Raw genomic sequence first — 27,688 nt, 5'->3', positions numbered from 1 at the left:
GGTAAGGGGAGGGAAAATAATTTCCTTCGTTTAGTTTAATGCTGCATGAATTAATGAGAAGAAATACCGAAAGTTGACACTTCCACAACATACAAGCCGAAAGTTGATACTTCCACAACATACGAGTCAAGAATCTCATAGACATGAAGTAGTATTGGTTATACTAGTAGAGAAGCGCTAGGGGTATATGTACGGTTATTTTTGAAATTGATAAAGATTGCAATTCACAAATTTTGAGTCATTCCTTTTCTTCTAATATCCCAATTTTAGAGGAGAGCTAAAAATGAGTTACAATTCACATACTTTTAGTCATTCACTTTGGTAGATGAAACACTTTGAACAGAGCTGACTACAAAAAATTGCCCAAAAGATCAATTCTACCAATTAACTATGACAGTCGTATATAGTTAACAAGTTTTCCATAATGTCAATTTTCCTCTATCATCATCACCATCATCAAATTATTAAGTATGTAACCGGTGTTGTGGTAGTTGCTCATCTCATCGCTTAATTATGAGATCAAGTGTTTGATCCTAGTCCATACAAAAAAATATTTTGTGATTAGTTGTTTACTAGTTATGAGATCAAGTGTTTGATCCTAGTCCATATGAAAAATCTTTTGTGATCAATTGTTTAGTGTTTAGTAATAGTATGTCGACCGTGGATATATGGACTAAAAAACTTCAAGTATGTATGTAATAAAATATCTAAAATGAAAAGCAGCCTCGGGAAGAAACCAGTGGCGGTGGCAAGGATAGAAATGAAGAAGCAAAAACAATAAAGAAGCTGTAAGAAAAGTGCTTCTTCCAATTTGCCTTCCTTTTACTCGGTGCTTCTCTGTTCCATCCTTGCACTGACACGTTCCAACTAGTAAGAAACCGCAAAACACCAAACCAAATCAAACGCTGCTAAGTCGACATCTTTCCTCTTTCTCTAACTGACACGTAACATTTGACATGTTTCTACCATGCCACGTTGCATCTTAGACTCACCATGTTCTTCATTATTCTTCAACTCAACTCCCTTATAAACCCCCCACACCCCAACCTCTCTTCAAACCCACTAGCAATCTTCTCCATTGTGAACTACAAAACACTGAAAGTTTTGTTTTATATTTTCCAGTTCCCTCATTTGAGTTTTTCATATTGTTGTTACATTTGGTGTAGATATAGCCATGGCTTTAAAGGTGGTTTTTGTGATGGCGATGTTGGTGGTTTTTGCCATGATTTGTAACTGTTCTAGTGTTGGCCACATGCCTTCAAACACAGAGGAGGCTCAGGATTTTGAAGAGGTGAAAGTCAAGGCAGGGGAAACAGCAAACAAGGCAGCAGAAACTGCATACAAAGCAGGGGAAACAGAGGAGAAGCAGGGGAAAGATTCAACAACAGGGTCATGGACAGAGTGGGCTAAAGAGAGACTCACTGGAGGGCTTGGTTTGAAGCATGATGATGATGATGATGAGACCAAGGACAACAAGGAGACAACCACCACCACTGGGAAAGTCTCTGAATATGCTTCTGACACTGCACAGAAGATCAAGGACTATGCAACTGGTTCTGCTGAGAAAACCAAGGACTATGCTGGTGATGCTGCACAAAAGACTAAGGATTATGCTGGTGATGCTGCTCAGAAACCCACAGACTATGCTACTGAGAAAACCAAGGAATATGCAGGTGGTGCTACTGAGAAAACCAAGGAGTATGCAGGGGATGCTGCTCAAAAGTCCAAGGAATATGCTGGTGATGCTGCTCAGAAGGCTAGAGATACTGCCAATGATGCTGCTCAGAAATCCAAAGAGTATGCTGGTGATGCAGCACAGAAATCCAAAGACACAGCACAGGAGTCCAAAGAGTATGCTGGGGATGCAGCACAGAAGATTAAAGAGGCTTCTAGTTATGCCAGTGACACTTCTCAGAAGACCAAGGAAAAGCTCCAAGAAGTTGCATCTGGTTTGTATCTAAATTTCAAGCTTTTTAGAAATATTTCTAGTGTGCACATTGTGAAGGGGTAAAACTTGCATATTCACACACTTTTTTGGTATGTACTGGCATGTACTAGTTCCTACTTGATCATGGTCATTAGTAAGTTTCACATAGCAAATAATGAGAATTATCATAGTTAGTGAGATTGAAACATGTTGCAATGTTTATGTCTTGATTCCATATAGTTGAAATTACATTAGGACCTTTATTTTAATAGGATTTTAAATGTGTTCAAGGTTTAGGACAAAATTAAATTAAATTTCCTATTGTAGTAGTTAAAACATTTTGTCAAATTATATAGCTTAAAATCAAATGCTTGGATCAGTTTTCTCGAATTGATTCTGGTTTTTAGAATGGATTTTGAAAAAAATTGTTAGTTTGTTCATGTTGATTGTATGATGAGCAGGGGCAAGTGAATACAGTGCAGAGAAGGCTAGAGACATGACAAATGCAGTTAAGGACACATTTGAGGCTGCCAGGCAAAAATCACAGGAAATGAAGGACAGTGCAGGTGGACAACGCCGTGATGCTGAGCTTTGAAGTGATTATGATTTTCACCATGTTATGTATACCTCTTCTTATGCCACAAGATTGTCCAATTCTACCAGAAAATAGATGTTTTGCATAAATACTGAGAGTGTGTGTCTTTGTGTAACATAGCTAGCTTAAGTTGGAATATTTTGTATCATCTCATGTTTCTCAACAATAATAGTTGCAAACCTACCCACATGTGGCATTTCTTTGAATGTTTCTCTCTCCCATATAATGATATTATACAGGTGATTGGGTTCCAGAATTGATTTTTGAGATTGAATAATTCTGAAGAATTAATTCTAACGAGTAACAAATCATAATGAAATTCAAATTCAAATACTACTAAAGTTGGAACATTTTGCATCACTCATGTTTTCTCACAAGAATTGATTCGAAGTTCTAAATGAGAATTAAATATAGTTTTAACATAAGCTCTCCATCTCAGATGGGGTCTCTCTTGGGCAAGAGATTAGTATCAATTATGTTTTCCTCTTCATCTCCAGTATTTTTAGTGAAAATTTGGTTCCTCTTTTTTCCAACTGTAATCTGAGGCCATGGGTCAATTTTGTTTGCTGACTAAGGAGTTAGCTTTTGTTTATATTCCTTTTCATAAACATGACATAATTATTCAAATGAAAATAAATTCTGTTTTTGCCCAACAGTGAGTCAAGCCCATTTTTAATAGGTAGTACTAAGATTTACATGGAGCAAAGCCCAAGTGATTTTTGAACCCACTTCCCGTAGCGTGGGCTGCTGTTTCTACGTTGCCCATTTTCACTAGTATGCTGAATGTTTCCATGTTTTTAAAAAATAATTTTTTTTTTCTGTCATCTAATGCAATGGTACAATTACATGATAAATTAATGTTGATTTATTTTCATAATATTTATTTCAGAAGTTATAGAAATTTTATTTTCATTTTTTTAAAAATAAAATTTGATCTTAATGCAGGATGAGAATATATTAGACTATCCATATATATAGGCACATAACTTACATTAAGTCTAATTTACCTTTGGCTATGCATATTTATTGGATAAGTTAAGTTCTTTTTTTAATTATATTGTGTTAAAAATAAGCTTTTAGAGCATTTAAATTTTCTTTTGAGCGTGCATCCATATTTAGATAAAAATAAAAATATAATATTATTGTTTAAGTGCTAAAGACCTAAACCCATTAGCCTAAATTAAATTATACCAATTATATATCTAGAGATAGGATTATGAACTATTTAAAGGTCTGACGGTGAAAGTAATCATATATATAATTAAATAGGTTCTTAGGTGAATAGGCCTTACTACAAAAGTCTAACTTGGCATTATGAAAAAAAATTATATCACATGATTTAGGTTTAGTTTTTATATTTGAGAAATAAGTCAAGGTTGTTTTAGGTTGAGTTTGGCTCGACACGTATTTTCTCACCTATAAACTTTAGTTGGTTGTAAAACCTTTTATATATACGTCAAACAAAATATTGTTGGATGTAAACTAAATTAGTCGGTAAAATAAAAATAAAAAAATGGAAATTTAAGTTTTAAAATCAAGCTCATGAAAAAGTTGTCAAAGAAAATGTGTGAACTCCTCCAACAAATAGTATACCGAGTGTTGTTACAGTTTAAGGGAAGAAGCATCCTGAGTTTGTTTCTACTTGTGGTACCTGCTATATGAAATGAAAGAAAGAAAAGAAAGATTTCAGAAGCAAAGAAAAAGACAGTTATGATTTTGCTTCCCATCATGTCCTATTTTATTGGTCCAGGCTGAGACTTCCATCAAATTAGCAAGTCAATAGAGAGGTATAAGAAAATGGCACGATTTACTCATGCAAAGAGAGATATATTTATGTTTAAGAGAAAATTTAAAAGTTTTAGATAATATTAACTAAAAAAATAACCACTAAAATGAATTAGCAATGAATTTTATTTGGAATTACTAGAATATTTTAGAGCTGTCAGTCATAAAAGACTAATATATTTTTCCAAGACTCGAATTAGATCACATTGAATTAATAAGTCTCTTTCAACAAATCATTTTTCATATACACTTATAAGGAATCGAATCATATATCAATTGGATATTTAAGGAGACCAGTAAATAATGTGTTGCCACTTGTAATGAATTTTGAGTTGAATAGCTATACACAATTGAAAGTGATTACAACTTTCACATTTATCTTATCATGCAAAATTATGAAAATCAAATTCAATATTTTTAATTGTCGTTTATATGTAACATTTTTTCTCTATAAAGAATCTGAACTAGAATTATTTACACTGAACGGATGGAGTCAATATCAAGAAACAGAGGACACATGGGTGAGTGAAGACCATGAGAAACATGTGGTACAGGAAATAAATACACTGTGAATGAGTGAGTTAGGCCAACACCGGCCACACAAGAAAAGATAATTTTATTTTATTGTGTTTAGATTTTTGAGAAAAAGTTTGATGCACCGACGGTGTAAAATTTTTTTACACCGTCAACCAATCAGATTTTAAGAAGGTGAGAAAATCTCTCTTTTCATTTAATTTCTTTAATTCACATGTCACATCTTAAAATCTGATTGGTTGACTTTACACCGTCAGTGCATCAAAATTAAACTCTAGATTTTTACAGCTTGTGGACAAGTATTATTATTGTAAAGGTGCGGAAAACACGTGATGCTGTGAGAAAGCATGGCTTGAGGTTTGAGGTCTAAGTGGTTGGACAACTAGGGAGAAAAAGAAATCAAAGGAATGGTAGTTTGGACAACAGAGTAAATGGTTATGGGTGATATGCTCCTTTCGTTGCGCGCATGATTCCAAAAACTTATCTCAAGAATGCGATTTGTGGCCACAATTTGATTTCATTTTTGCTACTATGCTATCAGCTAGTCAATCCTCAATAATGCCAACATAACACATGGCATGTATGCATGATTTACGAGCTAGGATAATCAGCTCATTCAGCTGGAAACAGATAGTAGTACTCATAAATTTGTGGGGGCAATTGAATTATAATTTAAATGCATTAATATGTGATCATGCTAGCTAATGCTTATGCATTAACATATGAGTTTATCTATTTGAAGAGCCTAGCTTATCAGACGAGTTTGACCAAATCATTTAAGAGAGTGTTGGAAGTGATGACTACCGGTGAGTAATGATGAGCAGTGATGGTTCTTCTCATCTCGATGTGTTTTGAAAGACTTTGAAGGTGCTTCTCCATTGTCGGGATACATCGATGAGGGAACTACAAAAATACTCTAATACTCAAGTCATAACATAGGTGAGAAGCCGGAAAAAGATGAAGATGGGTGTACCTTAATTATGTTTTGGTTAAGTTAGGGAAGTTTGAGTTGGATAAGTTGTGCATGATGGGTACCAGGGCCAATGATAAGGTCTTGAATTCTTTGACACGTCACTTAATAAGACGGATAGGGAGCGGGCTTGCGTACCGTATGAGATCTTTGAGTGTTGTGCCTATACATGAAGCAAAGAGTCGTTAACTTTGAGAAAAGTGTAGTAAATCATGACACACATCAAGTTACGCATGCTCGATCTTGGTATGGACGACTAGTCATGGTAAGGACTCGATCATCATGGTTATTGTAGAGATCGGTAATAATTAGGGGTAACAAACATTCATTGTTGGATGCATGACGACTGAATAAGTTCTTAATGTGACAAAAGCATGTCGTGTGTGGAATTTTCTCAAGCATTATGACTCAAGGATATTTGTAATTTGAACAGAGTACTCTTTGTAAGGGACCTATGAGTCTATGACCTTTTAGTTCTTATCATCCCTTCAACTATTAGCTTTGCCTGAGCTGCTTGTTAATTAGATGTAAGCATGCCAGCATAAATTGTAGGGTTGAGTTTTCTTAGTAGTCTTCAATGTTGGCTCATGGGCTCTCCCAATCTTCTCACAATTGCTACTTTGGCAATGCTATGGAATTAAGAATTAGAATGAGGTTTCATTCAAATTAAGAAAAAATTGAATACTAGAATTATGAAGAAAAAAAAACTCCGTCACCATCGTATCTTCATCAAATCATCATACAATGCTAGCTAGATCAAAATTAACAAAAGCCTCCCCAAAACAAAAAAACAAAAGACGTTTTGCTTCGTAAATAATGCTTGATGTTTTATGAAATATTTAAAGGCCAAAACTAAAACGTTTTTTTTTAAATAATATCTTCATTCATGGTTTCAGTAAAATACAGCGCATTTGTATTGTGCGGTGCCGACCTACCTATGACTAATGTTACTCTTTGGTTTTGGTTTTAACTCTAAGCACAGCTAAGCATGTTTACATTTTCATTTAGAATTTTAAATTTTAAAATCATGATATGTGATAGTAATATTAATATAGTTTGGTCAAAAGTTATAAGAGACAAAAAAAAAATTATATTAAATTACGGTTTGGTTTTAAGCACGTCAAGTAACACTAAAAAAAATTGTGGCGGTAAAGTTTTAATTTAGATATTACAGCAGTTCAAACCGTCCAAATTTGGCAATTTTGGAAACCGTCTTAAGTACCTCTACCATTCAGTTTGAAACATCTTAAAAGGAACTTTCATATTATACATTGTATTAATCAAATTTCGTAAAATAGGACGGTTTAAAATGTTGTAATATAGTATTGAAGTTGCATTTTACTTGAAAATAGCGACGCTTAAAACTGCCGCAAAGTTCAGCATATAGCGTCAACTTTTATACTACATAACAGCTGAAACTTTCAGTTGTTAAGTAGTATAATTTTTCTTAACTGATGTAAATTACAGCGGTTTGAAGCACCGTAAAATTCAGTATAAGGGAGTGATTTGGTATGTGGATGATATGCATTGTTATCATCTTACCTGACTGGGACACTTAAACATCTAGTAAGTGATAATTTAAAAGTGGGGATTAATGAACTCTCACGTGCCTTGCTTTTTATTATATGTAGTCCAACTTTGGGTATCACTCCTATATAATTTCTGATGGTTTACGATTGAGAGTGGGAATTGGGAAAGGTCCAACAATGAAGAAATTTCGCATGGGCAGCAGGAAATTTCAAAGGGTCCCATGAAAACAATCTAAGATTACCGAGTGTTCAAAAATAAGTTGATCATTCCAATTCTTCAGAATTAATTTTTCTATTCCTTATTAATTGCCAACTTAAAGATTTTTTTTATATTTATCCATTTAAAATTTCAAGAAGTATTAAATCATGATGCACTTATAAGAAGAATAAATAAGAAGAGATAAAAATATGAGTTTAATTTATATGCACTATGAGAGTGTAAAAAAAATTACACAATCATTCAATTACAGTCTTCTATATATATTTTAAATATTATTAAATTTAAAATTAATTATGAGTCAGTAAAATGGAGGAATGTGATTGAATGATTTTGTAAAATTTAATTACATCGTCAGTGCATAGAAATTAATCTCTAAAAATATTTCATTCGTTCATATTTATAAGATCATCTTAAGATAATTATGCTTAATAAAAAAACATGTAATGAGATAAAATATTGCATTAATTTTTTAAAATAATTATGCTTTATATAATCTTCAATGTTTACCTTTTTTTTTTTAATAAGCCTTCAATGTTTACCCTTAATTAATGAATTGGATAGTGTGGAAGATAGTTAATATAATCAATAGTGTAGTCAAAACTTTGAATTTTTTTTAACATCAGAAATATAAATTACACGCTTTAGGGATTGATCTCTAGATCTTTCTCTCACAAACACACATGTCCTCCAATTTTTACCACTTTTAAGCTATCATTCAGGGACCAAGCTTTGAAATTATAAAAGCTAAATAAGTAAAATGGATAAATATGGAAGAAGATAATAATGCTCTTAAAAATCTAGTAGGGTGTCTTATATTAAAGAACACAAACAATGTCTCTAGGGGGTCTTATAAAAGGGAACAAATGAAGAAGTAATATGTTTTTAAAAGTTAACCATATTAATTGCATTTCTCAATATCTATTTTTTTTCTTTCCAGACAATTAATAAAGAACATAAATAGTAATTAAATATACTCTTTTAGATTAAGAAAAGTAGTTATTAGTAATAAATTTGTAAAATAATTTATTAAATTTCTTAAATTACCTTCATTTATTTTTCTATGCATTTCTCACTCTAAGTTAATATTTCAAAATCACATTAACTTTTCATATTAAATATGAGGTAGTTTTGGAAAAAAATATTAAATACTTCATTAATAATGTAAATTGACCGATATTTAAGAACAATTTTTTTCATAAAAAATGGCTTATGGATAGGAACAAAATGGAATATAAATTTGTTAGGTTTTTTTTGTGTCTCAAGGTATTTCCATAGTCGACTGACATGAGACTAATACCTTTGATGCTGCTTCATAGTAAGAGATTTTTTTTGTGTCTCAAGGTTTTTTTTGTGTCTCAAGGTATTTCCATAGTAAGAGATTACATTAAATAAATAGACATCTTTCAACAAATCATTTTTCATACGCATCAATTGTAAAAATGTTCCAGTGTTTTAAAACAAGCAATTTAGGACCACAATTCAAAACTATTTTTTTAAATTTAATTAAAATAAAATATATTTTTTGATGTGCTGGAAATTAATAAATTTGCATTAATAGTGTGTAAACATTTTTCTCATTTCAAATCAAACTCATTTAATGAATAAATAAATGAGTATTGTAAATTGAAAGGTAACTTATGAAAACTCATTCATGACCTTGTCTATTTATATGGAAATAATGCAATAGGCAAGTAAGTAAAAAACCACAAGGGTAGTGTGGTGTTTCTGTTACATTTCTCTGTCTCCATTCTTTCTTCTCTTCATTGTCGCCACACACACATTCACACTGTTGCTTTATAACTTCTTCTCCACCGTGTCAACCACCGTGTCACGCGTCATGTATTGAATAAAGGAAAAAGCAGAAACACGAGATTCACAGTTCACACTGCACAAAACAACAATCTTTGCAATATAACTCTGTTTTGGAATCAGTTTACTCTGTTCTGTAATCAGTTAAACTCTGTTTTTGGAACCAGTTTTGGAGAAAACTAGGAACGGTTTGGCCAAAAGGGTATTTATCTATTGATTCATTGTGTCAGAGCAGAAGAAGGAGAAGAAAAATGGTGTTGGTAAACAACTTTGGTGTGAACAAGAACAACAACAACAAGAACAACCAGAGTCATGAGGGAATGAGACTTGGGAAATATGAATTGGGTAGAACTCTTGGTGAAGGCAATTTTGGCAAAGTCAAGTTTGCTAAGAACATTGATTCTGATCAACCTTTTGCCATTAAGATCATTGACAAGAACAAGATCATTGATCTCAATATCACCAACCAGGTATGGCTTGTTCTATTTTTTCTCCAATTTTTCTTCTGACAAAATGAAATTGTGTGGTCTTTCTTATGGGGTTTGCCCTCTGATTTTGATTTGATTAGCAAAATTCATGTCCATTGAACATCTATTTGTTCTTTGTGTAAGTTATAACTTATAACTCAAATGTTAAGTCATTGTTATGAAGATAAAAGTAACTGTTAAGTATTTAAGTTATTGTATTAATTTATGATTAATGATTATAACACCACACTGTTAAATGTCTAATGGTGGTGAAAATTGCAGATAAAGAGGGAAATAGCTGCCTTGAAGCTTCTCAGACATCCTAATGTTGTTAAATTATACGAGGTAATGTTTGAATCAGCTTCTCTTTCATTAAAATCAAAATAAAAAACTCGAATGTTACTCCTCATATAAGCTTCTTCTGAGAACTAATTTTGACTTTAGAATCAATTGTGAAAGAATATTATCAGACATGATTCTATTGACTTGCTTCTTTCTCTTATTTGTCTTCTGGAAATTTCTTTTATGAGTTATTGTTGGATCTTGCAGACAATCAACCCCAATCAGTCATGGAATATGATTGTTTTTAATAAATTACAACTGGCTATGAAACGATCCAAGAGATATTTTTTAAGCACCCTCCATTATTTGATAAATCTGCCAGATTTTTTTTATTTTTAGCTGACAGCTACAACTCCAACTATAATTCTGATCCTCATTTTTTCTTCAAGGCATATTAATCTCATGATATGAAAGGAAAATATAAATTAGCATTAATATCTTCTTCTCATTAAATTTTCAAAAAACAATAATATTTTCTTTATTCCCCATTCATAAGGTGACTATCACATCCTTGTTTTTTGAAGAAATCATAATTATAAGGTGATGCTTCAAATACATTATTGCTCGTATTATGCTTCAAACTACTTTAGGAGCTACTCATAGCATGTTTGGATCAACTTATTTTTCCTCTGAACTAATTTAGGCACCCAGAAGTTATTTACCTAAGTTTCTCCTCATATTTTGCTTTGGCTTTTAAAATCAGTTGCGAAAGGATTTCCAAACATACACTTATAAGAACTTCTCCCTAGAATTAATTATGGCTTCATAATTAATTGTAGAAAAGTTTCAAAAGATGCATTTGGATTTTGTTTTCCAGCTGTTTGTGTAGTAGTTCAAAATGATGATTTGTATTATTCTTGCGTGGACTGCACCTTTGAATCAAATTTATCCATTGAAAATCATGACTCTGATTAAAATATGGCATAGGTGCTTATTTAGATTCTGATCCATTTCCTCTCAACTGGGATAAAGCCCCAAATAAAACAGAAAGAATTATTATTATTTGGAAAAAAATCATGGATATATGGCCCTCCATGCATTATTTAGCATGATTATGCTATGAGGGTCCCTAAGGGCCCCATGTTATCACATGGTTAACTACTATCATCACTAGACTTATTGCATTTACAACTTGCATTTGTATTATTCATGTTTCTGTCTTCCTAATATGAGTATGATTTATAATCATAATTATGCAGGTCTTGGCTAGCAAAACAAAAATTTATATGGTACTTGAGTATGTCACAGGAGAGGAGTTATTTGACAAAATTGTAAGAATCAGTTACTTGTTATGTCACCTGCTATGATATGTATGACAGTATGTATAACAGTATAAGCATTGACATTAATGAGGTTAATTATATTCTTAGGTATCCAAGGGTAAACTTAATGAAGATAAAGGTAGAAAGCTGTTCCAACAGTTGATTGATGGTGTGAGCTACTGCCACAGTAAAGGTGTCTTTCATCGGGATCTTAAGGTACTTTATAAGACTTTGAACTGATACAATTAGTAATGATACATAAACATCCAAACACTTGGACACACTACAAAGTACAGACACATCATTTCTTTCTTTATCTCTTATCCACGCATTTTGAACCGTTTGATTAAGATTGGTTGGTTCATATATTTCATCAAAATTTGATGGTAGATATTAGTAAAATTTGAGCCGACCGATCTGAATCGAACGACTCAGATTGCATGACTGTATGAATTTAGAAAATCTCTGACTGCAGAGAATCCAAAGATGTCTGCACTATGTGAATGTTCACAAATCATTTTCACTTATACAATAAATGTTGAGCTGGAGTTGAAGTTTATTGCTTGATTTTTTATTTTTCACACTAGCGATGCTATGTTCTTGCAGCTCGAGAATGTACTGGTGGATACCAAAGGAAATGTAGAGATAACAGATTTTGGCCTTAGTGCTATGCAGCAGCAGTTTAGGGTGAGATTTTCTTTGCACCACACCTTAATGCAAAATATATAATCATTTTAGCTTATGTGATAACTGTGTGAAAATTTTCAGGCAGATGGATTGCTGCATACAACTTGTGGAAGTCCCAATTATGTTGCGCCGGAGATTATTGCTAATAGGGGCTATGACGGTGCAACATCAGATGTGTGGTCATGTGGCGTTATCTTGTATGTGATCCTAACCGGATACCTACCTTTTGATGATAGAAATCTTGCAGTTCTCTATCAAAAGGTATTAAGTTGATGAAACTCACTTTTTATATAGCTTGTATAGTCATTTTATGAAGTAATTCTCATTTTCTTGTTTTGCTATGAGGGATAACAGATTTTTAAAGGAGATGTTCAGATACCAAAATGGCTATCAGCTGGTGCACAGAACATTATAAAGAGGATTCTTGATCCCAACCCTGAGACGCGGATAACAATGGCCGGTATCAAAGAAGATCCATGGTTCAAGCAGGACTATACTCCAGCAGATCCTGATGATGAGGAAGATGATGTATATATTGACGACGACGCCTTTTCCATCCATGAATTGGTATATACCCGAGCAAATCGTCGGTCGGTACTGCAGTACCGAAGACTCAGTGCTCCCTCTCTCACAAACAGACAGTTATCTTCAACTTTTCTTTCTTTCTTTCTGTTGTAACCCAAAACTATTCTCTTGGTAATAGCAGCATGAAGAAGAACATAGGAGTCCAGGATCGCCGACCCAAATCAACGCATTTCAGTTGATAGGGATGTCTTCATTCCTAGACCTCTCTGGATTTTTTGAGCAAGAGGTGAGAATGGAAGATAACTAGCAGGATTTTTTGGAGATTCACCACTTCATGAGGAAATTTCACTCATGTTCACGCTTAATGTGGTTTGTGACTGATTTACAGCATGTCTCTGAGAGGAAGATAAGGTTTACATCAAATCTTTCAGCCAAAGATCTGATAGAGAGGATTGAGGATACTGTGACAGAAATGGGATTTAGAGTCCAGAAGAAAAATGGCAAAGTTAGTTAGTACTGTTGCTTTTGTTTACCAAAAAGTTGCTTCTATTTCTGATAAAGTTGCAACTAAACTTGTACTAGTTTGACTAACATTAATTTTTTTCAGTTGAAAGTGATCCAAGAGAACAAGGTGCAAAAATCTCTAGGCTGTCTCTCAGTGATAGTAGAGGTAATGCTTGTTTTTTTAAGAATGAGCTAAACCATCATAACTGATTTTTTCACCTTAATATCTGCATAGTTTGCTGATGTTAGAAATATAACAGGTCTTTGAAATAAGCCCATCACTGTTTGTAGTGGAATTGAGGAAGTCTTGTGGAGATGCCTCTGTATATAGACAGGTATTCATTCTCTCTCTCTCTCTCTCTCTCTCTCTCTCTCTAAGTTAGAGTTTGATGACTATATATTCTTCATATTGTGCAGTTATGCAAGAAGTTATTGAATGATTTGAGTGTTCCTCCAAGGCAAGCACTAGTAAGCTCAGAAGTGAATTAGAAGCCAGATTTTTTTGACATCATTTTTCCAGTTGGAGAGATATATAGATGATTTTGAAATCAATTGTAAATGACTTATAAATTAAAGAGTAATAGTATGTTTCTGCGTGATTCCTCATAATCGCACATTTTTCATATAAGCTATGCGGATTTTGCCCTCGATGTGGTGGGCAGACACCATATTAAACATGATTTCTCAAATCACGGCGCAAAAATGGAGAAGCGGATTTTGTAGCACGAAACTCAACTTGAATTGACATTAAGTTCAATGGAAATTTAATAGATAAAGCTTTGGATGTTCAAGTAGCTTGTCAGGCAAAGTTAGATTGCTCACTAAGACAATTCAATATGATTGCAAATTTGCAATGCAAGCCTAATTTCATTTTGACAATTAAGATTTAAGAACAGAACATGCCCATGCATGCAAGCACACCCCTGCCCCTAAGTTCATTAACTCCTCAATCTTCATAGCGGGAAAATGTTGAAAAAAAAGAGTAGCAGTGAGGATGGCACGAAAGGGTGGAAACAACTTAGTCGGACGGATAGGGTTAGGCTTGCGTTACGTGCCTGCATGACATATTAAGTTATACTCCTAGTATAGTCTAGTGGCAGTAGAGATGCAACTGGTCATGGAATGGGTCTGATTGCTACGATCTTTTGTAGAGGCCGATAGTGACTTGGGGGGCAATCAGCTTTCGTAGTTGGATGTCTCATAGCGGAGTCTTGCTGTCTTGGTGGAAAACAATGTCGATCTAGGAATGGTCATCAGGTGTTAGTCGGGTCAGAGGATTATGTGGGCCTTCTTTCATGGCCCTCAGGCCCTATGACATCAGCTCTTATGGCCGTGTATCAGTTTTGCATGAATTGCCCGTTGGGGTAATGGCGTTGGTGTGGTTCATGTGGTGTTGGATACTGTGTACAGGAACAATATATTGCTGCTGTCAAAAATAAGATGGGTACCAAGATTGATACTGACCAGAACTTGACTAAGTGATGATAATCGGCACCCGGTAGAGGCATGTGTTACCGGGTACCAAAATAAAAGCCCTAAACCCTTTAGCTATAGGTATGCGCGAATGCAGGTGTTAAGAGGTATGAGTATTTGATTGTGACAGACATTATTTTCGAAGCACAAGGACGTTAGGTTGTAGCCGGGTAAATTTACCAGGGATCAGAACAATAGTCCATCAGCTCTGGTATGCATGGAAGCCGATGCCAAGAGGTATTAATACTTGACAGTGACAGGTGTAGTGATGATAATTGGTACCCGATAATGGCCTCACTGGCGTGTGTTAACGGTACCGGAACAGTAATTAAGCCTTGTTTTTATACCTCATTTGAGTCTGGGTTGTGTTTAATAACTACGGCCTAGTGATTGCATCCATTTGATTGCATCAATTTGCAATCATTCCTATCATTTGGACTATGAAGATAACATTGAATTATAAAACAATAGGTCAGAGTAAGCATGATTTTGAAACAATTTCTTAATCACTGGAACTTCACTATGCAATCAATTAATTTACATGGAAAATACATACATCACTTACACACTAGCTTACAAGCCTGTTGCCGAACTCCTTATTATATACCTGAATTAATCCACTGTCATCTGCCATATGAAGCTTCTCATCCAACATTTTCTTGTACTGATCATCTCGGTCCTCTAAATTGTGCACCAACTCAATCTACAAAATCAAATACCAGTGAAGCTAAAATTGATGAGACAGGAGATTTAGCTAGCATTCATTGTAATAAGAAAGAAATGAAAATTCAGAAAAAGGCATGAAAGTGCACATAAAAAAATCAAATCAAACGTTAAGTGACAAAATTATCAATCACCTGGTTTTGGAACATATGAAATTCATCAGAACTCAGAGAGCCATCACTATTCGAGTCAAGGAGCTGCATCATGTCTTTGGCATCTTCTCCTGGTGCACCAAGCTCCTCCATCACCTCTGCAAGTTCCTCAATGCTAATTTTACCATCTCCATTCTTGTCAAGAAGGCGAAACACTCTATCCCTCTGGTCAATCTCGATCCCTTTATGAATTGCGCCTGGAAGATCTCTAAGGCGCAGAGCAGCAAGCTCAGCTGCAGCCAGCATGATTGTCTTCAGACGCTTTGCCTGAGCATCAACAACTAAAAAATAAATGCCAGTTTGCTACTTTGTCTTCCCTTTGGACTCAATGGGACATAAATTCAAGATAAGTTTTTCTCACAGTAACTAAAAACTAAATCTTCTTTCAACATTTTGCTAAAGGGATCAATTATTTGTGTGTATATTTAAATTTTCATTTTAAAAAGAAGAACTGACCTCTTGTGGATCAGTAAGACCAGCCTTATATAATGAGTGTGAAGCTGTTCCACCAACAGCTAACCTGTCCATTTCTGTTGTTCTTATCTGTATTTCCATCAATGGTCTTGTCCTACAATTGTCACTCACATCCACTGCCATATGCAAACTTCTATACCCATTTGCTTTTGGCCTGGCAATATAATCTTTTGTCCTGTAAGGGATTTCTTTCCACATGGACTGAATGATCTCATGAGCCCTATAGCAAGCTCTCTCTCCAGCTTCCAATGCACCATCACCAGGTTTAGGATTCAACACGACTCGCAGCCCAAGCACATCATTCACATCTTCTGGCCTCCTACCATCCTTCAAGAGCTTCTTCATCGTGCTGTAACGACTCTTATAGCGACCTTTAATTGAGATATCATCCACAAGTTCCGCAATCAATGGGTCAGCTTCTAGTGTCTGGAGCAGTTCTTCCTTGTACACATCAATAAGAGGTTTATCCCCAGTCTCATGACTCGTCAACCACGTATCAACATAAAGGTATGAGTAAGGAAACAAATACTGAAAGGACAGATCTTCCAACTCCAGTGACAAGTAGGTAGTCCCCAGAGCATGAGCAAGGGGGGCATGAATTTTCATCACTTGTAGGGAAAGGATCTGCTGCTGGTACCTAGGGAGATAAGCAATATGTCTCATCATGTCAAGCTTCAAGGCCAGGTCCAAGATCAAAGCCCTGATGTCATAATAAGTGAGGCAGAACTTCCTCAGCGCAGCAGCATTGTCATCATCCAGAACATCAATCCTGGACGGGATGTTCTTCACACGCAAACTCTCGTACACCAAATGAGCAGTGGCAGCACCTATCTCGCTCTGAATTTCATTGATACTCAATGCACCTACCTCCAACACCTCTCTCAATATTCCAGCCGATATAACTTCAGCATCCATCTGCAATCATACTTACTATAAACAAAAAATAAACAGCAATGACATCATGTAACTAATCTAATCCAGCTAACAAATATGTGTGTGGATAACAGTTGAGCGCAAAGTGAATGGACATTCAACTCAATCCCTAAGAAATGTTCCTTTTACCTTTTGGTCTTGAAGTGTGTGTCAAAAACAGATTGCAAATAGATGTCCAAACACAGCCTAGATAGCTAGAGATGCAAATATTTAAAATCAATAGTATTATTAACTGTGATGATTACACCTAACTAAACTAATTATGCAAGTGTTATGCAAATACCTTATCGCCTATCTATAAGTTGTTTTGAACTTATTTTCATAAGTTGTTTAGATTAACTTATGAATACAAACTTATGCTTATCTATAATCTATTTTCAACTTATTTCAATAAGTTTCTCAAATTAGCTTATGACAATCAGTGCTTATGCGCTTAATTAAGCTATCTACCTAAATGCATCCCAGATATACATTCTTATAAGCTATTTTGAGCTTATTTCATTAAATTTCTCTAACAAGTTTATGAATAAACCTTACATGATAAGTGTTTGTTAATTTGTCATAAGCACTTAATTAAACTAAACTGTTTCCCAAATCGCATTCTCAGTTAGTTATTTTCCGTTAGATCTGTAACCAGGGTTCTTAATGGTGGATAGCCTAGCGTAGCAACAAGCCCAAAAAACGTTATTTCGAGCGCTATTGCGGCAAATAGCGGACAATAGCGTCAAATATTGGAGTAGCGGTGAACCCCCAGGGCGCTACGTTATAGCGCTATCGCGTCGCTATAGCGCGCTATTAACAAGTCTGTCTGTAACATGATTTTCTGTTTGCATAACTGTATATATTTGATTTCTGATTCTCCAAAGTAAGCAGTGTAGTTATGTTATGTTATGTACCTGGAGATCAGCGAGGATCATGGCGAGGGACAGTGCTTTGGAAAGGGGAGAGCGGCCATCGGCGGAGACAGGGGAGGTTTGAAGAACAGGGATGGAGAGCTTGAGGGACTTGAAGAGAAGGCCGGAGGAGCTCGTCGACAGCACCTTCATCCTCTCGGTGAGTTCGTTGAAGGCTCCGACCAACTCCATCACCATCTTCCCTCCGCCGGTGACCTCCGCCGCCGCGCACGCCCTCGGAGCTGACCATCGGAGACGCGTGCGGCGGCGGCGGTGGTGACGGAGGATGAAGAGTGGTATGAGAATGAATGGAGAAGTGGTGGGGGTTTTGGGGAGAGAATAGTGTGTGGTGGGGAAATCGTGAGCGTGGAGGTTTAACTGCGAGAGCTCCATTTTTGTTTGGTTGTTGGGTGCAAGCAGAGAAGAGTAGAGTAGAGGATGATGCTTCGGTTTCTTTCTTTCTTCTCTCAACAATTAATATTTGTGGTTGAAACTTGTTCTGGTATAGTCGTTATTATTTCCTATTTCAATTTTATTGTATCAATTTTTTTTTTTAAATCCAATACAATAATCAACTTTGTTAAATGTTTTATTAGCAAAACTAATTGTCTTAATGATGTTGTATAATTAGAAATAGAATGTGTATTAGCCTTTGTTTCATAAAGTTTGTTGTTTATGCCCAGCTCTACACATGCATCTGTCATCACCATCGGTGCCAGTGTTGCCGGCGCGACTCCTCCTATCATTGAAGCCAAGAGGCAAGCTTCGTCAAAGGCTTTACAAATACAACTTCGGTGGAGTTGTAAGAGTTGCAAAATAGAGCGGCTGTTTTTAAACAAAAATATATATTATTGCCCGGAAAGTCAGTTTGGTTCACTAATACACTTAGGAATTTCAAATCTGTGTTTGGTTGTTAGTTTGTTGACTATATTGTATCAACATGATGAAGAGCGAGAATGCTTTGATCAATAATGTTTTATTTGTTATGCTTTGTAATGTCACTCTTAGGTTGTTTTGCAAGTGAACTACTTTGAGTTTCTCGCGTCTGTAGTCATAGAGACATATGAGTACTGAGCTCAGCTCCTCTTGATTATGTTTGCTTGTAACATGGTTGGGCTTTTGACCCCGATTCTATAAAGCGGTTTCCCCGACAAAAAAAATTATAAAATGTAAAAATGATGAAAAAAAGTTGGGCGTAAAAATATTCCGGTGAAAAATATGGCATTCTCAAACGTTAAGCTTTAGTAATGAAGTGAGAAGCATCAATTATTGATAAATCTTATTGAGTACAGTTTTTTTTTTTTTTTTAAATTGAGTACAACTTTTTTTTTTGCATTAAAATTGAGTACAACTTTGTTGCATTGTAATTGTAAAATAATTTTATACTGAGATTCAATCACAATATATTACATAGGACTAAATAATTACATTTTTTAATTAAAATTATAATTTATGAACTACATAGCACACGATGCAGCACGATACTGTTAAGATACTAACAAATCAAATTTTTAAATAACATAATAATCATGCCCAAAAATGAAAATCTATGAAAGTGGGTTGGTTGATATGTTTTGTGGTAACATTATAGTTTCAACAACATATATAGAGCGAGCATTTTCTTCAATGAAAATTGTTAAGGTCCGGTTTGGTATTAAACTAGAAGGTAATTATTTTAGGAGTTGATACAATATAATGTTTTTTTATAAGAAATACAATAAATGTACTTGAACCATGAAACACCACGAGCTCTATTTGAATAAATTTTTATTTAAAGTATGTTTCATATTTATTAGTTACAATTCACCCCAATGGAGAAATTATGAATATGCCTCAAGCACCCTTAACAAAAAACTCTTCATTTAAGTATTTACTGCAAAATAGCTCAAATTTCATATCACTAGTAAGTTGGATAAAATTCTACTGGTGGATGAGGCTTTTCGTGTCTTTCAGCTCATGCCCCAAAAGGACTCTGCCATTGATTCTTGGAATGCCATGACTGCTTCTTTTGTCCAATGCTTAACATGTATCTATGTATCTAATCACCAGTGTCCATATTTATGATAATGCTATGATTGAAGAAGAAGCTTAACATGTATGTACTAGTAAAATATTTACTGGCTTCACTTGTAGTAAATCAGATAATGGGTAAAACGGAACCACCCTATACTTTGATTCAGGGCAAAGGCTCTTGTGAATCTCCCAAACGACACAAATGTAGATATGCATCAGTCCCTGTGAACAATCAACATAAGAATGCATCAGAAAATGAGATAAAGAAGTTACACAATATTGTACAAGTATAACAGGTATAAGATTTACAAGTACACATCAAGATGGTAGCTCTTGAAGCTGTAAGGTACCATAGTGCTTACTACACATTTGGATACGGGCTAAAGAGTATTTATTGTTACTTATCTACTAACTAAAAAACATTGAATAAACTCTGATAAGTGCTCTTTGGTCCGCATCTCAGTACATAAAATTCAAAACTCATCCTACCGGAATAATGATATCAGTAACAGTTTACTCACCATATCCTTCCATAGAGATTACTTGAAGATCACCCCCAAAATACCTAGCATACAAGCGGCTAATAGGAAGCCCATAACCATATCCAGCCATTGTTACATTATCGGCAGTTCCAAATTCTGAATGTTCATCCAATGGGTTTTCGGCTGTACTGTAGAGGTATGTGAAGATTTTCGGAAGACCGCTTCGTGGTATTCCACCTCCCTCATCTGAGACCTACAAGGCCATTTAGATAAATAACTCATCTTCTGATTATAAAGGGAAAACCTGGTACTATAAAGCTCCCATTATGCGTGAGGTCTAGGGAGGAGCCGAATCCACTTTGTGGATCTAATGTAGGTAGCCTTGCCTTGCCTTGCGATTTTGCAAGAAACTGAATCCGCGACTCAAACCTGTGACCGCTAAGTCACATGGCAGCAACCTTACTGTTGCGCCGAGGCTTACCCTCTAAAAGTTACCCAACAAAAATCCCAGACAAAGGATTTCTCCAAAAACTATCAGTAAAAGTTGGATCTTTCTATGGTACCTCTTGCAATCAATAGCACTGCTAACAGGGCAGGGTACCACAACAAAGAGGTACCATAGAGTTCTCCTTAAAAGTTACAGAAACTATGTTCCTTTTATTTGGTAATAGAAACTAGGTACCTTTATGGTAACATCTTCTATTCCATCAGCAACTACTATTCTAACTGGAGGAGCAACTTTGTCAGAATCCATAAAACGCTCTTCGACAGCACGCAGTGAGTTCTTAACCAACTCAAACACCATAAGATGCAAGTGAGCTGGAACATACCTGATTTACAACAAGATAGAATTTAAGAGAAAAGGAACAGAAAAAACTACTTATCTATAATAAAAATTTCAATGAGTTAACCAATCCTAGCAAAAGAAACAAGCAGGGTTCTCTGAAAAACAAAAGCAAATGAATTGACGGATGTTGCTCACGGAAAAGTAAAATCAGGGTCCCCATAGATATGAACATCAGGGGCACTTCCGTATTCACGACAACACATAGCACGTGCATCCTCACTAGCATTCTTCGCCACATCCACAGGAGACAAATGTGTGTGTATATAACCTACACAGTTGGGAAGCGGGTGGGGGTTGTGCAACTCAACATGTTGCCCTGAATCCATTAAAATGAAAAACAATACAAAAACTTTAGACTTCATAACAACTCTAAAAAGATTTGAATAGAAAAATTTCGAAGCAAATACACTGACTAGCCTCATAGGAGACAGACAGTATGTTTCGAGAACTAACCGATTAGCATACGGATTCCAATTCTTGACATGTAAAAGCGATCAAGGAACTGATCAATCTCATCAGGATCCTCGTAAACAATCTTCAATTGCTGAACACCCGAGGCCATCGTGGGAATCACATTGTTGTGTCTCACCTTGATGGCCTTAATCATTTCAGTGAATTCTTTCTCATCATTCATATTCTTGACCTCAGGGAAGGATCTAAGGTCACGGAAAGAATCCAAGTACCAATCTCTCACCTAATAACATAAAAATGCAGCACAAAGTTCAATAATCAATAACTATCTGCAAGACCAGAAGATAACTTCAAAGCAAGTCCTTCTCCCTTATCTTTGCTAAAATTGCCATAAATCACACCACTGAATCCAACATCACTCCAAGGGCATCATAAACAAACATATTATCAAGCTAAGAGATGTAAAACTGAGCAGGGCTAAGAGAACTATGATATATGGAATCACTAAGGATCATTAAATAAAAAGTCAAGCAATGATTCTAATTTGGAAGTACAAGTTGGGGGAATGTGGTTGCGAAAAAAATAAACATTCCAGCAGAATGATAACTAATAACAATGATATACAGTGATTAAACAATATATCCTCCCCCAATTAGTATCAAGCTTGGGAAAGAAGATGTTCAATATCAATTTTGAAAACAGATTACTAAGCTGCTCAGAAACACCGAAAGCTTCACCCAACAATCTTAAAGATAGGAATAGTTTACAACATTGAAGTCAGGCAGAACTTCACATGCTTATAGACCAAATGTCTTCAAAACAAAAGACTAAGGTGATCCCTTCCCAAACACCACATGTTGGGAACATGAACAAGAATATCTAAAACTCACCCCTGTCTGCTTCAGACAACCCCATTTATGCACCTCCTCATCCATCATCATCAACCTCTTGCACAATGACACTGACTCCACCATTTTCTTAACCTTCGCCGCCATCTGCCTCTGCCTCTAGACCCAATAACTAATCACCAATGTGGCAATGTGAATAACAAAGAATGACATATATAACCGAAACCAAATGCAGTGCGTGAGAGAAGCTGAGAAACTGGCGACATTGGTAAATAAAAACTGACTGACCAAGTGTCGAAATCACGGAGATAGAAAGTGACAGGAACCACAACAGGGTTCTCCGTAGAGACAGAAAATGACAAGTGGGGTGGGAAAGATGAGTCTGAGAAAACAAGGGTTGGGTTTGAACTGATGAGTTGATGACAAAGTTTCAATCTTTGTTACTTCGGATCAACAGCAGATTGTTATTAGGAGACTCTGCTCTTGACACTTGGAGCTCTGTATTTCTCTGAATGAACGGTTAAATTAGGAATAATTATATCTTCACACCTCAAAAATGAGGTGTGGAGAGGTGGAGGAAGAGAGAGATAGAAAGAAATAAGAGAGAAAGTAAAGATGTGATAGATGATTTGATTGATAGAGAAAAGAGAAATAGATATAAATGAAGGTGGAAAAGGAGTAGAGAGGTGTATATAACTCGTTAAATTAGTCTTAAAAAGTGAAGTATTGGATGTTGATAAATTCGTGTATGAACTTAGGAAAAGTTTCCTTGATCCCTAATTGTGTAAAATATCGGTCATGATAGTCCATGTGGTTATCTATAACTACTACAAAGGATAACATTTTTGCCACTATTCACATTAGGGTTTTTCATAAATGTTGCTGAGGTGCACCATAAGGAACCTTTTTTTGTTACTTTTTGGTTTTTTATTTGGTTTAAATTGAAGTTTTAAAATTATTAGGTTATACTTCAAAAGTTATTTTTTGTTTGTATTTACTTTGGTTGGGTTTGATGGAAATAATTTCATATTGTTTATTTTTAGCCCTATGTAGTAATTCTTTTAATAGATGATATTTGTTAATATTTATTATGTGGATATTAATATTGATAGTATAGAGTATTAAAAAAAATATTGATAGTATAAATAATTGTAGGCCTAAATAATAGAAATAAAAAATTATGAAATTAAGTATTGAGATTATTATTAATTTGATAATATGATACAAATGAATAATTAGGGAAAAACTTAAATCAAGCTCCTTATCTCCATATTTTTAAGGACTCCATGGTAAAATTGACAAATGAACATTATTTGTAAAAATAAGAGATATTTATTAAGACTTAATTATAAAATCTATAACTACTACAAAGGAGAGTCAATATGTAACTATTTCTGTTCAAAAAAAATATTGTAACTATTCATTCCTGTTCATGGTGCTTTTTTTTTTTATCTTTTGGTATTTTAAAAATATATATAGTTTACTTTTCCCGGTTTTTTTGTGGAAGGACTATATGATATATCGGTTTGTAGCTAATTAAGGTTACTTTTGATGTTACTTTTTTCACTCGAAAGTTGTCGGACAAACTTTTGATGTTACTTTTTTCACTCGAAAGTTGTCGGACAAATTTGCAATACAAATGACTTTGCGGGACACTTTTGATATTACTTTTTTCACTCAAAATATGTCGGACTCATTTGCAATAGAAATTACTTTGTGGGGAACTTTTTAAAGGAAAAAGTTGTGCGAATGTGATGTGTGTGATTTTGCCCCCATTGTATGGCTATATAAGTGTTTGAGTCTTGGTTTTGTGAGGCAAATATCGTTGGTTCTATTTTGCTTGCTGTTACTTTACTCTGGTATTTCATAATTGGAATTCTCTATGTTATCTGGGAGGATTATTCTAATGACTTCATTTGTTGATTCACCTGTGGATTGCTGATTCTTTTATTAGAGAAAATAAGCTTGTGTCCATGAAGCTGATTCTGCTTGACCAACATGTAAGTGTGATTTTTGTATATATTATTGTGATATTGTTTGGCTGTTATGCAACTGTTGTAATTGTTCGATTATATTGTATGATGTAGCCATTGAATTTGTTTTTTTTTAATGGTTTGTCATTGAAGCTGCACGGTTTGTTCTCTTTTTCTCTATTTTCCAGTTATGCAGTTAATGTTTTTTTAATTTGGTGTGTTATTTTGAATTTCTGGGGTAACTCTCTTTTGTTGGTGTATGGAGAGGTGATCATGCATACGTGTGATCAATTTGTGTGATCAATTCAATTGACTAACATGTTTTGATTTTTTTCTTCCTTTGTAGTTGAATTGAAGAAGCAAAGTTCATGCTCAGTTCAGTTGACTAACAATACTTACCACTATGTTGCTTTTAAGGTTCGAACAATGCCCCTTTCTTCGTTTCAGGCATGAAATAATGGAGAGATTTATCGTTTTGGTGTGAAATTTGCAGGTCAAGACCACATCGCCGAAGAAATATATCAGGTTGAGGTTTGTCTGCAGCAGAGTTTTTTCTTCCCCCTCTGCGGTGCCGTGCTTTTTTGTGCAAGGATTGGTGATATTCTTGTACTGCTCTCGGGTTTTACCATTTTACTTGAAGACCTGTTTCTGGTTGCTTCTCGTTGATTTGAGTGGCAAGTTTGGTTTGAATTGGTCGCACATGTTGTGCGTAGGTTGTTGGGGTGGGAATGCAAATCAGTTTGTGTGTTATTTGGAGAGATAATGATTGACTGAGTATTTAAATTTGGGGAGTTGAATTGAGGCGCAAGATTAGGAGCAAGGGGTGGGTTATTTGCTGACACAGTATTTTGTGGAAGAGAGTGGGGAAGTGAGGTTGAATTTGAATTAGAAGATGAGGCAGGTAAAGAAGAGTAAGGAAAAATATTCTTAACAAACCTTACATGTTGTGATCAGTGATGTATACAGTTTTTCCTTATATTCTTGAGTTTGTTCTTTTCAGATTTTTTTCCTCTTTAGCCTTTGGCTTTCTTTTGTATTTTGGTTGAGGTACCCATAGTCCCATAGTACCTCCTTCAATATATTATCTTTGGCTAAAAAAAAAGACTTATATTGTTTTATCTTTTTTATGGGGTGAAAAAATACAAGCAACTGTGAGAAAATTGATGTTTAGGAAGTAGGGTGAGCAGTATGTGGAAGGCAATGTGAGAAAACTGATATACAGTTAAGATTTTATTTAGTTTTTTTTTTAAATGAGATTTGTTAGATTTTGATTTTGCTTTTGGATGTTTTTTTATACGGGATGTGATAAAATTTCATAGAATAAAGTACAATCTTTAAAAAAAATTCATAATATAAATCATAGACTTATTGCTAAATAATTATAATTAGAATAAACCAAATCTTATTTTTGTATGTGCAGATTATTATTTTTTTCACAAAGTGTATGTGCGAAATAAGATAAAACCAAATCGTTAATTTTTTAAAAATTAATTAATTCTTCGCAGTTGTTAAACTTTAAGATTAATTACTTTTATAAATTTAGAGGCTGCTAAATTTAATTGATTATTAGATTTGAGATATCATACGTAATTCATATGGAAATGCTCTTATTTATTGTGTATTTGAGATAAATTATTTTTCATTGTGCATGTGTGAAATATGTTATTCAAAAGATTTATAAGATGAGTCCTAATTATTGTTATATTTGTGAAAAAAGTATAATTGTTTTTACACCGATAATGGATATCCAGTGACCTGTTTTGTGTTAGTGAGTTGTTAGATTTTAATCACATTCTAAACTGTTTTACACCGATAGTGAATTTTTTTCTTTGATGTATGAGAGTTTGTTTTCAGTGAAAATTTATCATTGTCAAAATAACAAGGTTGAAAAATATATTAAAATTCGTTCTTGTTTATTTAGACGGATAGGTTTTAATATTTTGTCATTTTATTTGATTTACTCTTTTTTGTATGACATCATAATTAGATCAAATTATATATCAAAAATAGGAAAATAAAAAATGATCAAATATGATTGATTCTTATTATATTCGATAGAATGGATATGTTATTTATTTTTGAGTTTAATGTATATGCATAGTTACACTGACAACCATTACACCATGCCCCATAGGTGGAATAATAAATTTCACCTTAAATTTTAATTAAAACCGTAATATACTTGCTGATGTGATAGAATTCAATTGAGTTATTGTGTAAATAAAAGTTATACTAACGGTGCATACACATTAAATTCTTAATTTTTAGTGCGAAACAAAATCAAAATATGTGCACTGATATACTTATATTTTATTTTTAACTTATCATGTTATAATATTATATTTATAAAAAAAAATCAGCAACCGTGCATCGCACGGGATGCTACCTAGTATAAAACATCGGTTGAGTTGGTCTCTCACCGACAGGAACCATGTGCGTATTTGGTAGAACATTTTTATTTAGAAATGAACTTCCCAACGTCATATTTCAGGATCAATTTGACAATTCACTCTTATTTCTTTACATTTTTCATTTTTTTAAAATTACATTTTTACAGTTTTATTACACTTCTCACATATGAGCTCAGTTTAATTAAATATAAGATTTTTATTCAAATAAGTAGGAAAGCAAGAGCCCTAGTAGATATCGGAAGATTCTACTCGTAACTCCGAACTATTCTTCCTATAAAAACATTTTTTGTTGTAGTAAATTCCGGATTTATATACCCACCACTCCGGCTAGATCCTTTGACACCAGACTCTATTGGTCTAGTCGGTGGTAAGGGGCATCCTAACAGCTCCGACCGCTTCATTACTCATTCTTTCAAAGTTGTTAGCCACATTTTCTTAACAGAACTTCGATAGACTCCATTATATGACAAAAAAAGATATTGTCGCGAGATGGATTTGAACACGAAAAAACGAGGACAGTCTTCATGGAACAATAGTTATACAATAGTTAATTTTTTTTTCTTCTAAATATATTGTGAAGCATACTCAGACTCAGAGAAGCCCTCCAACTCAATTTGCAAGTAAAGGTGCTTTGAAATTTCGTTGACCACAACATTGATCAACGACGAAGCATGTTTTGAATTTTCGTTAACCACATTTCTTTCTTCTAGAAAAAAAAAAAACTCAATGGTACCAAAGGGATAGATGAGGGAATTTACTTTTATTTTCCCCCAATTTTTAATTGAACACACACTTAGTCAAGTGATAAAATTTTGCTTCTCTAATATATTAAGATGTATGTTTTCTCATTTTCATCAACGCTTGGATAGTTGGATACTTGGATGGACTCTAAATTATGA

At 34.4% G+C, this 27,688-nt stretch overlaps 4 protein-coding genes and 1 long non-coding RNA gene across 6 annotated transcripts; 3 read left to right on the top strand and 2 right to left on the bottom strand.

The window, feature by feature from the left end:
- Positions 1-843: 843 nt before the first annotated feature.
- LOC130711011 (late embryogenesis abundant protein D-29-like) lies at positions 844-2,728 on the top strand. Its single transcript, XM_057560441.1, has 2 exons — positions 844-1,949; positions 2,389-2,728. Exons 1-2 carry the CDS (start codon positions 1,175-1,177, stop codon positions 2,520-2,522), a joined length of 909 nt encoding a protein of 302 aa, XP_057416424.1. The 5' UTR covers positions 844-1,174; the 3' UTR covers positions 2,523-2,728.
- Positions 2,729-9,254: 6,526 nt separating this feature from the next.
- Positions 9,255-13,765, top strand: LOC130711008 (CBL-interacting serine/threonine-protein kinase 1). Of its 2 annotated transcripts, none has more exons than XM_057560438.1 (12): positions 9,255-9,839; positions 10,119-10,181; positions 11,378-11,449; positions 11,549-11,656; positions 12,047-12,127; positions 12,209-12,388; positions 12,482-12,694; positions 12,834-12,938; positions 13,041-13,157; positions 13,260-13,322; positions 13,417-13,491; positions 13,574-13,765. In XM_057560438.1, the coding sequence occupies exons 1-12, from the start codon at positions 9,621-9,623 to the stop codon at positions 13,643-13,645; spliced, it is 1,368 nt and encodes a 455-aa protein (XP_057416421.1). In that variant the 5' UTR covers positions 9,255-9,620; the 3' UTR covers positions 13,646-13,765. The 2 variants fall into 2 exon arrangements, with proteins under 2 accessions (XP_057416421.1, XP_057416419.1); XM_057560436.1 differs by having other exon boundaries at positions 12,831-12,938.
- A 1,296-nt stretch (positions 13,766-15,061) lies between these two features.
- LOC130711004 (probable GTP diphosphokinase CRSH, chloroplastic) lies at positions 15,062-18,275 on the bottom strand. The gene is made up of 4 exons (XM_057560432.1): positions 17,808-18,275; positions 15,961-16,893; positions 15,487-15,771; positions 15,062-15,332 (listed from the first exon to the last, which is right to left on the bottom strand). Exons 1-4 carry the CDS (start codon positions 18,195-18,197, stop codon positions 15,198-15,200), a joined length of 1,743 nt encoding a protein of 580 aa, XP_057416415.1. The 5' UTR covers positions 18,198-18,275; the 3' UTR covers positions 15,062-15,197.
- A 1,281-nt stretch (positions 18,276-19,556) lies between these two features.
- On the bottom strand, positions 19,557-22,887 carry LOC130711010 (pyruvate dehydrogenase (acetyl-transferring) kinase, mitochondrial-like). The gene is made up of 6 exons (XM_057560440.1): positions 22,448-22,887; positions 21,600-21,840; positions 21,282-21,462; positions 20,982-21,129; positions 20,339-20,552; positions 19,557-20,039 (listed from the first exon to the last, which is right to left on the bottom strand). Exons 1-6 carry the CDS (start codon positions 22,550-22,552, stop codon positions 19,981-19,983), a joined length of 948 nt encoding a protein of 315 aa, XP_057416423.1. The 5' UTR covers positions 22,553-22,887; the 3' UTR covers positions 19,557-19,980.
- Positions 22,888-24,179: 1,292 nt separating this feature from the next.
- Positions 24,180-25,464, top strand: LOC130711013 (uncharacterized). The gene is made up of 3 exons (XR_009010534.1): positions 24,180-24,405; positions 24,725-24,795; positions 24,872-25,464. It is a non-coding gene; the product is annotated as an uncharacterized LOC130711013 (long non-coding RNA).
- Positions 25,465-27,688: the final 2,224 nt, after the last annotated feature.

Source organism: Lotus japonicus, chromosome 4, assembly GCF_012489685.1.
Source record: "Lotus japonicus ecotype B-129 chromosome 4, LjGifu_v1.2".
Lineage (NCBI taxonomy): Eukaryota > Viridiplantae > Streptophyta > Magnoliopsida > Fabales > Fabaceae > Lotus > Lotus japonicus.
Note: the sequence above shows the minus strand (reverse complement) of the source record. Positions and strands in the feature narration are given on the sequence as shown.